Consider the following 15,604-nt stretch of genomic DNA (forward strand, 5'->3'; position numbering starts at 1 on the left):
TTTTGCACAACCTACACCTTGGGTCTTGCCTGGTGTGGTATATCCCTGCCTCTATGGCTCTGGTGTTCGGGGCCTTCTCTTGAGCAGCCAGAATGAGTGCCTCTGTGCTGTCCTTTAGGCCAGCCCTCTCTAGACACCGATAGGACTTCTTGAGATCAGCCACTTCAGTTGTGGTTCGGTGGTACATCCCATGTAGGGGCTTTTCCTCCCATGATTGTCCCTCTTCCAGCACCTCATTCTCTGTTTCCCATTGTCTGAGACATTCTCTAAATACATCATCCGTTGGAGGGCATAGCTGTTTATTGCCCGGGTCTTGTTCTTGCCATTGAGCTGGCTTCTGAGGACTTGCCTCCCCCGCTGGAGGTATTTGGTCATAGCCGCTTTCCTTGTTGCTAGTTCGAGGTTGCCATTGGCCTGTGGTATACCAAGGTACTTGTAGCTGTTTTCAATGTCTGCTATTGTTCCTTCAGGGAGTGAGACCCCTTCAGTGTGGACTACCTTGCCCCACTTAGTCACCATCCGACTACATTTCTCCAGCCCGAATGACATTCCAATATCACTGCTGTAGATCCTGGTTGTGTGGATCAGGGAGTCTATGTCGTTTCGCTCTTAGCATACAGCTTTATGTCATCCATGTAGAGGAGGTGACTGATCGTAGCTCCATTTCTGAGGCGGTATCCATAGCCTGTCTTGGCGATTATCTGGCTGAGGGGGTTCAGTTCTATGCAGAACAGCAGTGGGGAGAGTGCATCACCTTGGTATATGCCACGTTTGATCGACACTTGCGTTAGTGGCTTGCCATTGGCTTCAAGTGTGGTTTTCCACATCCTCATTGAGTTTGCAACAAAGGCTCTCAGAGTCCTGTTGACCTTATACAACTCCAAGCATTGAGTGATCCATGTGTGTGGCATCGAGTAATATGCTTTCTTGTAATCAATCCAGGCTGTGCACAGGTTGGTATGTCGGGACCTGCAGTCTTGTGTGACTGTTCTGTCAACCATCAGCTGATGTTTGGCACCTCTAGTATCTCTACCAATGCCTTTCTGTGCTTTGCTCATGTATTGATCCATGTGTCCACTTATCTTAGCCGCAATGATGCCTGACATGAGCTTCCATGTTGTGGAGAGACAGGTTATTGGCCGATAGTTGGAAGGAACTGCACCCTTTGAGGAATCCTTCATGATCAGGATTGTTCGCCCTTCGGTTAGCCATCCTGGGTGAGTCCCATCCATCAGCAACTGGTATATATATATATATATATATATATATATATATATAGAATCTATCTATCTATCTATCTATCTATCTATCTATCTATCTATCTATCTATCTATCTATCTATCTATCTATCTATCTATCTATCTATCTATCTATCTATCTATCTATCTATCTATACAGTGAGACCTCAACTTACGAACTTAATTGGTTCCCAGACAGAGTGTGTAAGGCGAAAAGTGTGTATCTAAAAAAAAAAATCCCATAGGAAACCATTAAAATGGGAATAATCCGTTCCCGGGTTTCCATAAAATATACTTTTCAACTAAATAAGCCTTAAAACTACACACAACATACCTTATTCTATGTATAATAAATGTGCTATTGTATTGTAATGAAAGAAATACACTGCATTGTATCATAAAGTCACGAAGAGAGGCACATTACATGAGGACTGTAATTAAAGAAATAAACTGTGCTGTAAAATAAAGTTTTTTTCAACTTCTTCGATTGCCCGAGACCGTCGCTTTGATAGCACTGAAACACCTTTTGCAACAGACGCACCTTTGATGGCTTCTCTGTTCCGGAGAATGGGAGCAATGGTTGACTTAGCATAGCCGTGCTTGGCCACTAAATCATACAAACGCACACCTCGTTCGTGTTTTTCAATTATCTCCTTCTCAGCGACGGTGATTTTATTTTGTGTCTTCTTGGGCTGAACACGAGCCTGTGGTGGGGTTTTTTTCGGTCCCATCATAGTAAAATTATCAGCAAAAAGCTCCAAGTAGGCGATCGACGTGTGCATTCATTGAGAGGCGGTGTGCAAAGTAGCGCCGGCTGGAGCGCTGTTCGGTCGTGTGCTTCCGCCAAAGATCACTCCGCCAGCTGTGGTGGGTGTGTATTATGAAAATAGTGCTCATTATAAGGTTTAATTCTCCTAAATTAGAGGTTCTTAAGACGAAAAGTTTGTAAGATAAGGTGTTTGTAAGTTGAGGTCTCACTGTATATATATATATATATATATACAGTAAAGTCTCGTTATATCGATATTCAAGGGAGTCCGAAAAAATATCGATATAACCGGGACTATCGATATATCCGACCCTGTTTGCATGTAATTTTCTCCGTGCGTGCATAGAAATAGTATCGATATAACCGGGACTATCGATATATCCGATATCGATATAACAAGACTTTACTGTATATAGTGATACCTCGGCATCCGAACGCTTTAGCTCATAAACTTTTCGCCTTATGAACATTAAATTCGCGAGAATATAATCTTGGCATACAAACTAGTTTTTGGTGGACGACCCAAACCACACAGTGCTACGGTGGCTGTCGGACTAGTTTTCGGCGGATGAACACAAAACCACACGGTCGAACAGCGCCACGGTGACTGGCGGACTAGTTTTCCCCATCACCTGTGAGCGCAGACGTGGTTTGCTATCGAGTGGAGTACATTTGCTATTATGGGACAGAAAAAGTGTGAAGCCAAATAATAAATAATAATACATTTTATTTCAAGCGCCTTTCAAAACACCCAATAAAAACAATAAAACATAATAATAATAAATATGACATAGAACACAAAAGAAAATTACGGTCGAACAGAAGAAGAAGAAGATCATCGAAAAACACGAACGAGGTGCCATTTGCTAAGTCGACCATTGCTACGTGCGGCTAAGGGTGTTTCTGTTGTCTAAGCAACGGTCTCAGGCAATAGAAGCAGTTGAAAAACTTCTGTTGATTAACGAAAAGCAGCTAGCAGGAGACTGTGTGAGTGAGGGTATTATCGCTGAGAAAGCACGGCAACTTCACTCGGATATCATCAAGAGGCAACTACATCGACCATCACAAAGGTAAATAAAATAACTTTATTATATGGTACAGTTTATTTCTTCAATTACAATACAATAGCACATTTATTATACATAAAATAAGGTATAGTAGTTTTAAGGCTTATTTAGTAGAAAATTACGTTTTATGGGGACCTGTGAATGGATTATTCTCATTTTTAATGGTTTTATACGGGAAATAAATGTTTGGCAGACGAACCTTCCGCCTTACACACACTTTCTGGGAACCAATTAAGTTCGTAAGCTGAGGTATCACTGTATATGTATATTTTTTTGTGTTAATGCACACTCCACCCAAATCATCCTTTCAGTCTCACTCTCACAAAAAGTCTTTTCAAAAATTAAATGTCACCTTTAACTAGTTAGCATCACCGGAAATTGTTGCCGTTGAGCTGTTTGCAATCGTACCTTGGAATTAGTGCTGTCGCGATATAGCTTTTATTATTGTAAAAATCAGTCAAAGACAGTTTCACATGCAATTCACCGATGACACTTGCAAAGAAAGGCTACCTGGTGGACCGAGAGTTGCATTTTAAAATGGTACGCCTGCGCTACGATAGTCAATGGCAGCAAAGGTGTGTCGCATGATTCCCCCACTTGGTGTCTCACAAATGTAGGCAGATTTCCTTATAACAAACTCAAAATTTTGTGTGACTCGAGTGAGGATAAAGCGGTTCGGAAAATAAATGGAAAAAAAAATAGGTAACTGACCCTGGGTGGAAAATGTAACTACCCTTAAATCTGTCAGATTTTTTAACCACATAACTTCCACAGATCTGAATTTTACAAGCTAAACTGTTGGGACAGAGATGATCACATATATTGAGTAAAGTATAGCTGGAATTTGGCTAATGACTTGTATGTAACGCAACAGCAGGATTGATTATTAAATATGTATCACCTGCATGCTTCTTTAAGACTTTACCAAGGCCTTCAATGATCTCCTTGCAGTTCAGTTTCTGTACAAACAATACAATTCAGTCCCATTGTTAGACAAACACATTTCTAATCCCACCGATGGAAATATGCTTTGGTAAATGTATGCTTACCTCTCCAGTTTCGTGACCCTCTAGAGTCATGCAAATGTCAAGATCACTGTCATGGAAACCGAAGCCATTCTTGGAGGATCCAAATAAACATAGTTGAGCTTTATCTGCAGGATCACATGCATGAAAACAATTTGTGCTGCAAAGGAGCAAATGTATTTTTCTGTGATTTTGTAGAACTCCTCAAACTATTATTATGTCCAATCCATGAACTGCTCTGTCTTTATGAAAAGTTTCGGTTTTGAATGAACTATCCGAAAAGTTACTTACAGTGAAGAAAATAAGTATTTGAGCTATTTTGCCATTTCTCCCACTTAGAAACCATGGAGGGGTCTGAAAATTTCATTGTAGGTGCATGTCTACTGTGAGAGAGATAAACTAAAAAGAAAAATCCCGAAATCACAACGCATGATTTTTATTAGTCTTTTTTCTCTCTCTTTAGCCACATTATAAGTGCGTTGCACGCTGGGTCCAAGAGGACATTAATTTCATCTGTGCTGTATGTTATGCATATTAGCATATTTGAAAAGGCTGACTTTGACTTATAACTCTATCCTGAAAAAGGCCCAACAGAGAATGTACTTCCTGAGGCTGCTAAAGAAGCATGGCCTGCCACAGGAGGTGCTGCAACATTTCTACACGGCTGTCATCGAATCCATCCTGTGTTCTTCCATCACCGTTTGGTTCGGGGCCGCCACAAAAATGGACAAAATCCGACTTCAACGGACAGTTAGGACGATGGAAAAAATCATTGGCACTACCCACTCTCGAGGACTTGTACACTGCAAGAATCCAAACTAGGGCGCGGAAAATCTTACTGGACCCTCCGCACCCTGCCCACCACTTTTTCCAGCTACTCCCCTCAGGCAGGCGCTACCGATCCATGCGCACCAAATCCAGCAGACATTTAAACAGCTTCTTCCCCCAAGCCATTAACTCTTTGAACTCTTTGAACTCTTTCAACAGTAGCCAAAATGGAACTGTATAGTGCCACTTAGCAGTTTTTTTTTACGACGATACTAGTGCAGCGTGTTCTACCGGAAACAAATTCCTTGTGTGTTCTACATACTTGGCAATAAAGATGATTCTGATAATAAATAAAAGAAAAAGATAAGTATTTGTAAACCTGTGTATCATCTAGAATTCTGACCCTGAAAGACCTGTTAGTCCGCCTATTAGAAGTCCACCTGCACTCCATGTATCATCCAGAATCAGATGCACCTGTTTGCGGTCGTTCGCTGCATAAAGACACCAGTCCACCCCATACAATCAGTAAGACTTTAACTTGTAACATGGCAAAGATCAAAGAGCGGTCCAAAGACAACAGAGAGACAATTGTAAACCTCCAGAAGGGCTACGGAGTAATCGCTAAGCAACTTGGGGAAAAAGGACTACTGTTGGAGGGTGAGGAATCAACCCGAAACTGTTGCTCAATGACTTGAAAAGAGCTGGGACCACCATTTCCAAGCTTGCTGTAGGTAATACACTAAGACATCATGATTTGAAATCATGCATGGCACGGAAGGTTCCCCTGCTTATTAAACCAGCATGTCAAGGCCCGTCTTAAGTTTGCATATGGCTATTTGGATGATACAGAGGAGTCACGGGAGAAGGTTTTGTGGTCAGATGAGACCAAAATATAACTTTTTGGTCATAATTCCACAAAGCGTGTTTGGAGGAAGAAGAATGAAGAGTAGATTCCGAAGAACACCATCCCTACTGTGAAGCATGGGGGTGGTAGAATCATGCTTTGGGGGTTTTTTTTTTTTGGGGGGGGGGGGGGGGACAGGACGAGTGCACTGCATTAAAGAGAGGATGACTGGGACAGTATATTGTGATATTTTGGGTAAGAACGTCCTTCCCTCAGTCAGAGCATTGAAGATGGGTCGTGGCTGGGTCTTCCAACATGACAATGACCCAAAGTACACAACCAGGAAAACCAAAGAGTGGCTCCGAAAGAAGCATATAAAGGTTCTAGCATTGCCCAGCCAGTCTAGACCTGAACCTAATCTAAAATCTTTCGACGGAGCTCAAACCCCATGTTTCTCAGCGACAGCTCAGAAACCTGACTGATCTAGAGAAGATCTGAGTGGAGGAGTAGGTCAAGATCCCTCCTGCAGTGTGTGCAAAGCTGGTGAAAAACTACAGGAAATGTTTGACCAGACATTTGAATAGCAAACAAAGGCTACTGTACCAAATATTAACATTCATTTTCTCAGGTGTTTAAATACTTATTTGCAATGATTTCACAAAAATAAATTGTTAAAAATCATGCATTGTGGTTTTTGGATTTTTCTTTTTAGTTTATAGCTCTCACAGTGGACATGCACCTACGATGAAAATTTCAGACATCTACATTATTTCTAAGTGGGAGAAATAACAGATTAGCAGGGCGTTCAAATACATATTTGTTCGCTGTATGTTAATTTTTTTGAGAAGGACCAGTATGATCACTAAAAGGTGTTTCAAAATCCAGATGGACAATGACTCAAATCACATCACAAGTCACATCACAATGACTCAAATCACACTTCTGAAAAGCACGGAAGGAGAATTTTAAGGACTGGCCAAGCATGATCATGCCTGTGTAAGATTTGACTCAAGAGAAAATGCCCCAAAAACAAACATACAGCAGTAGAGGTCTGGCAGAGCATCAAATACAAATGCCATAATTAATATGAGCGTTAAATGCACAATCTCAGTCGCAATTTGAGACTTTATTTTTATAATAAAATGTATAATCATTTTTCAGGGGACCAAAAGTTATTGGACGAGAGGGCTGTGATTGACACAGAATGCTCCCCCTTGTTAACCTGTCATCAATTAAGTAGTGAAAAGGTCTGGAGTTGATTGGAGGCGTGTGGTTATGCATTTGGAAGCTGTTGTGACCATACATCATATGTTCAAAAGACCTCTCAATGGAGGTGAAGCAGAAGAGCCTTTGACAAAAAAAGAATAAATCCAAGAGAGCTAGTTGAAATGATTGGAGATTATCTTTGTGTTGTCATATTGTCTTTGTCTTGTCATATTTTGTTGTTGATGTTGTTGTTTTGATTTCAAGATGGCGCCGCGAGAGTGGCTGCCTTTCCAGCATTTTATGTATTCTGTTTTCTGCTTTTTTCATTCCTTTCATCTTCCTTTCATGACTTTGCTGCTGTGAAATCTGAATTTGTCCACTGTGAGACTAATAAAGGTCAATCCAATCCAAATCAACAGTTTGGTATATTCTAAGAAAAAAGGCATGCACTGGTGAGGTTGGCAATTCAAAAAGGCCTGGACGTTCACACTAGATAACAGCAAGGGAAGATCATTGAACACTCTCCATCGCCAAGAAAAAAATCTATTTAAAACATCTACTGAAGTGAAGAAAACTGTCCAGGAAATATCTAAGTCTACAATAAAGAGAAGAATGAATGAAGGCAAATACAGAGGTTTCACTACTACGTGCAAGCCATTCACCAGTCCCCAAAATAGACAGGTCACACTTGACTTTGCCAAAAAACACCTCAACAAGCTAGCCCTGTTCTGGAAAATTGTTGTATGAACAATTGAGAGAAATGTAAACCTGGAACAAAATGATGGGAAGAAGAAAGTATGGAGAAAAAGGGAACATCAATTAATTAATTTAATATTAAACATGGCAGAGGCAATGTGATGGCATGACATTACAGCAGATAAAGGTAGCTGGTTGCATTTTAGGATATACTTTCAACAGATAAATAAGACTACTCAGTCAATGTCCTGTGTATCATCTCAAATTCTGACCCTGAAAGACGTGTTAGTCCGTCCATTAGAAGTCTACCTGCACCCCATGTATCATCCTGAATCCGATGCACCAGACTGGTCTGTCTGTGTCTTTTATTTTTACACATTTTAAACAATCTAAAGAGGTTAAAAGAGATTCGGCCAAATGCTGCAATTAATAAGACGGGGCTTCACAGTGCAGATGGACAATGACGCAAAGTATACAGCAAAAGCAACCCAGGAGTTTATTAAGGCGAAGAAGTGGAATATTCTGTATTGGCCAGGTCAGTCTCCAAGTTATCGCGCTTCGGCGCGGCATCCGCGATTTTTTGGGGACGTCAAACGTAGTCCCGTCTGTTTATATGTTTGGGAGCCTTTTATGGAGGATCTTCATTTTTATTAAGTTCATAGAGTTGCTTGTTATGTAGCCACAAGAGGACACAAGCCAGTGTCTTATTGTGCCGGTCCCAAGCCCGGATAAATACAGAGGGTTGTGTCAGGAAGGGCATCCGACGTAAAAGTGTGGCCAAAACAAACATGTGAATCAAACCTCTGAAGATGGAGGACGCTAATTCGCTGTGGCGACCCCTTGAAGGAAAAACCGAAAGGAAAAGGAAGGAGGGCCAAGTCAGTCTCCAGATCTCAGCCCAATTGAGCGTGCATTTCACTTGCTCAAGATGAGGCTGAAGGCAGAAAGACCCACAAAAAAGGAACAATTCAAGGCTGCTGCTGGAAAGTCCTGGCAAATCATCAAGGAGGAGGCAAGCCAGCATTTGGTGGTCTATGAGATCTTGACTCGAGGCAGTGATTGCTTCAAAGGGATTTGTAACAAAATATTGACAACAAAAGTTTTTGTTTAGCTTACGCTTAATTGTCCAATTACATTTGAGTCCCTAAAATGTGGAGTGTTTGGAAAAAGAATTGGAAAACAATTACTTTATTTTCAGTCAGATTTTTCCTTTCAACCACTTGAATTAAACATTACTCTCAGCACTTAAGTTCTGGAAAAGATATTTCAAATCAAGTCCAACCTGGTTGCATATTGAGCCCAACTTGTGAAAATTGTGTGTCTGTCCAAACATTTTCAGGCCTAACTGTATACTCAGACTACCAGCCAGTGATGGTGTGCGTTTGGCCTGGACACTGCAGTATCACCACAGTAACCTTTACAACCTGCTGTAATTCTGACACCATTCATGTGATTTGGATGTAAGCAATCTGAAATTAAAGACGAATGTCTGCAGTTCAAGAATACCTTGTTCATTTCATTTTAAATCCATTGAGATGATGTTAAGAGCAAAAAAGATGAGAACTGTATCCATGTCCCAATACCTGACTGTAAAACCAGAATACCTCACCCTGAAAAAATAGTCTTGTACAATGAAAAGGTAAACAACATTTTAAACACAGCATTCATGACCACCCCCAGCCTGAAAAGCATGATCTCAGCATGTTGCCATTGTTCGTACCATTGTACTCCTTCCTTATGAACCTTTCCAGACTGACAAGTATCTGCTCTCTCTTCTGCTGCTCAGCATGTGTGGGTGCCAGCTCATCTATAAAAGACGGAAAACATCCATCACCCTGGTGATTCAGTTGTATGAAGACTATTCACAATGGGTGGATGTCATTGTACTTCGATTTATTTTGAGTAATATATAATATATTGCTGACTATATTGTAAACCCAAGCAATATATTGAATCTGATGCATCAAAACAACAATTCTCGTAAATTCATTTTATATACCACTGATCCTTGAGAAGGTATTGGGGGTTAAGAACGGGTATACACTGGAAAGTGTACAGAGCGATCACAGTCACTCTGAATAAGTGAATCAAGTACTGTATAGAATATTTGTTTGTCAATGAGGAATTTCTGGCACAGTTCAAGTATCACTGTGAGTATGTGGGCAAACAGTTATGTCGTGGCAGGTCAATATCGTCGCAAATAAGCAGCTTTTCATGTCCAAATTAGGTCAACTTTTCAACAGATGAATAAGACTGGTCAGTCTGTGTCTTTAATTTTTTACACAATTTAAACAATCTAAAGAGGTAAAAAAGAAACAATGTTAAGCTGATTTTTTTACCTGAACATTTTGGGGAGACGCCAGGAAATATATATATATATATATATATCCATGGGTGGTGTCTGTCCCCCATTTTAGCTCAGGTCCGCTACCAGAGGCCAGGAAGCTTGAGGGTTCTGCGCAGTATCCGTGCTGTTCCCAGCACTGCGCTTTTTCGGACCGAGATATCCAATGTTGTTCCGGGGATCTGTTGCAACCACTCGTCGAGTTTGGGGTTCACTGCCCCGAGTGCTCCGACCACCAGAGGCACGACTGTCACCTTTACCTTCCAGGCTCTCTCCAGCTCCTCTCTGAGCCCTTGGTATTTCTCGAGTTTCTCATGTTCCTTCTTTCTGATGTTTCCATCACTCGGGACCGCGACATCGGATATATATACACACAAAAATCCTCAATCCAGACACCACTTGAGGATTTGTGTGTGTGTGTGTGTGTGCGTGTGTGTGTGTATATATATATATAGATTAATCCTGAGAATAAATATATATATATATATATATATATATGGTATATATTGGTATATATATTGATAGATAGATATATATATATAACCGGGACTATCGATATATCCGACCCTGCGCGCATGTAATTTTCTTCTTGCGTGCATAGAAATAGTATCGTAATAAGCGGGACTATCAATATATATACCAAGGGCTCAGAGAGGAGCTGGAGAGAGCCTGGAAGGTAAAGGTGACAGTCGTGCCTGTGGTGGTCGGAGCACTCGGGGCAGTGACCCCCAAACTCGACGAGTGGTTGCAACAGATCCCGGGAACAACATCGGATATCTCGGTCCAGAAAAGCGCAGTGCTGGGAACAGCACGGATACTGCGCAGAACCCTCAAGCTTCCTGGCCTCTGGTAGAGGACCCGAGCTAAAATGGGGGACAGACACCACCCATGGGGGGTGAGACGAGGATTATATATATATATATATATATATATATATATATATATATATATATATATATATATATATATATATATATATATATATTTTTACATGACTTTAACCGAAGACTGGGTCCATCAAATGTGGCATATACCAAGGTGATGCACTCTTCCCACTGCTGTTCTGCAGTTCTGATCCACACAGCCAGGATCTACAGCAATGACATCGGAATGTCAACTGGGCGGTAGAAATGTAGTCGGATGGTGACTAAGAGAAACATGGTAGTCCACACTGAAGGGGTCTCACTTCCTGAAGGAACAGTAGCAGGCATTGAGAAGAGCTACAAGTACCTCAGTATACCACAAGCCAATGGCAACCTCGAACTGGCAACAAGGAAAGCGGTCACGGCCAAATACCTCCAGGGGGTGAGGCAAGTCCTAAGAAGCCAGCTCAATGGTAAGAACAAGCAAGCAACTAACAGCTATGCCCTGCCAGTGATCAGATACCCTTCGTGAATAATAGGGTGGCCAAATGGAGAGATTCAGATTATGGATGTTAAGACACGATAGCTCTTAACCATGTACGGTGGGTTCCATCCCAAATCCAGCACCCTGAGACTCTACGCACGCCGTAAGGAAGGAGACCGGGGACTGGTGAGTGTGACAACCACTGTCCAGGATGACACATCCATTCTCCATGAATATGTCAAGGAGAAAGCTCCAACAGATGATGTCTTCACAGAATGTCTATCATGGGAGCCGAAGAGGCCTAACTACCTAAGACAATCTAACACATAACTGCAGGGTGTAAGATGCGGCCAAGGAAAGCCTACACGGAGCCAGCAAGGTGGTAGAGAATGACTTCAAGATACAGACTAACAAGATGGTCATGTCGAACCAACCAGACCTCGCGGTCACAGATAAAAAGAAGAAAGCCATTGTGGCTGTGGTGGTCCCAATTGATGAAAACATCAGAAGAAGGAACACGAGAAACTAGAGAAATACCTGTAAAATGCATGCTTGAATATTTTGAAGGAATAAAGGTTTATCGGATGCAGATGCAGTAGTTTAAACCTGGAAAAGCTGAAGTGGTGATCTTTTGTCTCAAATTAATGTTTTCCTTCATTCGGAGTTAAAATGGGGGCAAAAACCTGATGGACTATTTACATTTGGGTTAATACGCACTAAGTAAAATGACATGATAATGGGACAAATTTACAAAATTCAATGAAAACCCCTGAATACACACAGTGGCACAGTTTGCAAAGCCCATCCAGGATCTCTCGGAAATGGCTGTTCATTGGAGGTAGGAGCTTCAACTCGATCTTTTTAAAGTCATCAGGACATTCATCTTTCAGGTGACCATCTCGTTTACAAATACTGCACACAACATTTGGTGGCTGAAGAAAATATAAGGGAAATTTTCAGAGGGCGGGGGGAGATAAAAACAGAAATGTATCAATTTTGAGATTGGTTGCAAATAGTCATTGTGGAAAACACAAAAGGTGAATAAGGTCTGTGTCAATATTACCTTCCCGCATGTAAAAATCATCTTATCAAAGATATAGTGAAGCTCTTCCGATGTTTCGACTCCTTTTTCAGAAAAACTGTTTTCCTCATCTTCCAGTACTTCTTTGTGGAGTAGACCATTGGTGGGAAAGGAAGAGTGTTCAGAGGCTTTGCTCTCCTCACCGAGGGCCATAGCCATGAGGCTTCTATCAAGCAGTCTCTTATCATTTTCTATGGACGGATCCGACCTAGCTTTATTGTCGCTTATAATTTCATTATCATCATTTGATTGTTGGATTGTCATTTGAATTTTCTCATCTGCAAACTTAGATAAATTAGTCTCCGTCTTCTTATCACACATTGATGCAGACCCTTTCTTCTCAACTCGGGGCAACATGGGCTTCCCAGACATCTTGCTTTTCTGCTCCATCCTGCCTTTTTTCTGTGGGCGGGCAAAGTATTTGTAAGCTGTGCGGAACCGCTCCTGAATGTACTCAAACACCATTTGGCTGTTCAAGCTTCGTGCAACATTCCTCTTCAAGGCAAAAGGATCTTTGTGGAAAAAGATAAGAGACTAGTCAGTTTTTGCTTTTTTCCACAAACTTATGCACAGACTTCAGCACTTACCTTCAATCGCAAGCCGGCGACGAGGCCAGTTCTTTGTTTCCCGGGACAGAAGCGCTTTTAAACGGATGCTGATAATGTATTCTTCTAATCCAAACTCAAGAGTGTAGAAGCGTAGAAGTTCTAACCATAACTGTCCCAGTGACACATCTTCACACAATTCAAAAGTCAGCCGGGCCTTTTAAGGTGGTCGATTAAAAAAGGAAAATTACAGCTGGCACAAATAACAAGACCCCAAACTTCAATGAATAAAAAACACAACTATCAAATAAATTAAGACTTACCAAGCCATGTGAAATGTGCCCTTTATGGGGTTTACTGTGCTCTGGTTTTGATCTGCCTTCCCCCCGAGCATCATTTTGATTCTCCACCTGGCAATCTGTGGTGCTAGATTGTCTGTGCTCCCATTGCACATACATGTCTGACTGGATGCCTGTCAGATGATACTCATCCACATGTTTCAAATCAAAGCCATCAATCTGAAAAAAACATCATAATATATTTCATTTATAAGGGCCTTTCAAAACTCTAAGGGACACATTACGGTCAGATGGCATGAATATGCCAGTACTGTTTTTGAATGGGTGGAATGTCTGTGCCATTGGACTGTCATCGCTGGACACCACAGGGGCCATTATGCTTTTTTGCGCCTGTAATGGGCAGCATCTTCACAGCCCCGCTTTGTTCAGCGGAAGGTCGGTGCTGTTGGACAGTCTGCAGCTGGATGGATACACGGCTTGAGGAGCCCGCGATAAGAAGGAGCGCCGATGCGTATGTGGAATTGTCGCGTCTTGGAATTGAAGCGGAATTATGTGGGAGAGGAGATGTGAGACAATCTCTTCATCAATGGATGCTAGAGCTGCGTGTTTGCTATCAACATTTAGCTTGTAGTCGACGTGCACATTCCACCATGATGTCCCTGATCCACTGATGAAGAGATGCTTTGATCCTCTCCTCTTTCATGTGGAACTGCTTTGTGTCACAAAGAGGGTACAGAAAGTGCTTCAGAATGAATGACTCTCTGTGTCTTTGTGTTGTCATGTTATTTGTTATTTAGTTTTTTTTGTTCTTTTGACTTCAACACGGCGCCGGGAGAGTGGCTGCCTTTCCAGCAGCTCATGTATTTTGTTTTTCTACTTTCATTCCTTTCCTAACTTTGCTGCTGTGAAATGTAAATTTCTCCACTGCGAGACTAATAAAGGCAAATCCAATCCAATCCAATCCCCCATGATGACAACATGAAAGAAGTTTTGGTAAGATTCTTGTAAATTTATTAAAAATAAAAAAATTAAAAAATTTGTGCATTTCTGCACTTGTACATAAGTATTCAGAAACTTTGCCATGTAGCTCAAAAAGGAGATATGGTTCATCCTAATTCCACTGATCCACGTCAAGATGATTCGACAGTTTAATAGTCCATAATGAAATGATTGTTCATTAAATGACAGCAGATTTGGTGAGTATAGTTTTGTTTTCTTTGAATGCTAACCATTTTGTGTTTGGGAGCCTTTATGAAGTTCATAATAAAGTTGCTTGTTCTGTAGCCACTAAAGGACACAAGCCAGTGTCTTATTGTGCCGGTCCCAAGCCTGGATAAATGCCGCACGTTTATCCGGGCATTCAAGAAGGGCATCCAACGTAAAAGTTCGGCCAAAACAAACATGTGAATCGAACCTCTAAAAATGGAGGACACTGATTCGCTGTGGCCGAAAGGAAAAGAAGAATAGCAGTCCACCTCTGATAAATTCAGTTAATTGGACTTGATTCAGAAAGATGCACCTGGCTGCTCAAGAGCAGGCCCTGACCACCAGAGCCATAGTGGCACGGATATACCACATCAGGCAAGACCCAAGTTGTAGGTTGTGCAAAGAGGCACCTGAGATAATCCAACACATAACTGCAGGGTGTAGGATGCTGGGAGGGTGTAGGGTGCATGGAGCGCCATAACCAGGTGGCTGGTATAGTCTACAGAAACATCTGTGCGGAGTATGGACTGGAAACCCCAAGGTCAAAATGGGAAACACCTCTCCAGGTGGTAGCGAGTGACCAAGCAAAGATCCTGTGGGAGTTCCAGATACAGACTGACAAGATGGTAACGGCCAACCAACCAGATATCGTGTTCATAGATAAAGGGCAAAGGAAAGCCGTTGTCGTGTATGTAGCGGTCCCGAGTGATGGAAACATCAGAAAGAAGGAACATGAGAAACTCGAGAAATATCAAAGGCTCAGAGAGGAGCTGGAGAGAGCATGGAAGGTAAAGGCTGCATGATCTGCCGCAGGAAATCTCACACGTCATAGCCGTGACGGCGTACATTCCCCCAACGGCAAATGGCCTATGCCTTCATGACTGTTTTAAACAAGCTGCAAACCCAGTCCCCCAACGCCCTGTTCATCATCTCAGGGGACATTTTCCTGCAATCCTCCCTCCCAACATTCACACAATATGTAACCTGTGCCACCAGAGACAATAACATCTTGGACTTATTCTATTCAAATGCCAAGGATGCATACAAACCGCCGCCCCCCCCCTCTCGGAAGAGCAGACTGTTGGGGTAATTCGCAATACGAACATCTTTAAACATCTCTTTGCATCGTTGTTTTTGTCTTGGACTTCCTTATACGTCATCCTGCCTGC

At 41.8% G+C, this 15,604-nt stretch overlaps 1 protein-coding gene across 14 annotated transcripts in view; it reads right to left on the reverse strand.

Moving 5' to 3' along the window:
• Positions 1–15,604, reverse strand: part of tut4 (terminal uridylyl transferase 4) — a 78,668-nt gene that overhangs the window by 21,242 nt on the left and 41,822 nt on the right. For 13 of the 14 annotated variants that reach the window (XR_016115519.1, XM_089000518.1, XM_089000516.1 and 10 more), the window contains 7 exons: positions 13,254–13,448; positions 12,973–13,147; positions 12,368–12,897; positions 12,086–12,236; positions 9,334–9,420; positions 4,124–4,227; positions 3,976–4,033 (listed from right to left, as the gene is read on the reverse strand). Coding sequence is in view for 13 of the 14 variants with exons in the window: in XM_089000518.1 (XP_088856644.1) it covers positions 3,976–4,033; positions 4,124–4,227; positions 9,334–9,420; positions 12,086–12,236; positions 12,368–12,897; positions 12,973–13,147; positions 13,254–13,448 (1,300 nt within the window). In the remaining variant the exon portion in view is untranslated. The remainder of the gene's footprint in view (positions 1–3,975; positions 4,034–4,123; positions 4,228–9,333; positions 9,421–12,085; positions 12,237–12,367; positions 12,898–12,972; positions 13,148–13,253; positions 13,449–15,604) is intronic. The other variant, XM_089000520.1, reaches the window with a different exon arrangement.

This window comes from Hippocampus bargibanti, linkage group LG07, assembly GCF_051943395.1.
Source record: "Hippocampus bargibanti isolate YZ-2025 linkage group LG07, ASM5194339v1, whole genome shotgun sequence".
Classification (NCBI taxonomy): domain Eukaryota; kingdom Metazoa; phylum Chordata; class Actinopteri; order Syngnathiformes; family Syngnathidae; genus Hippocampus; species Hippocampus bargibanti.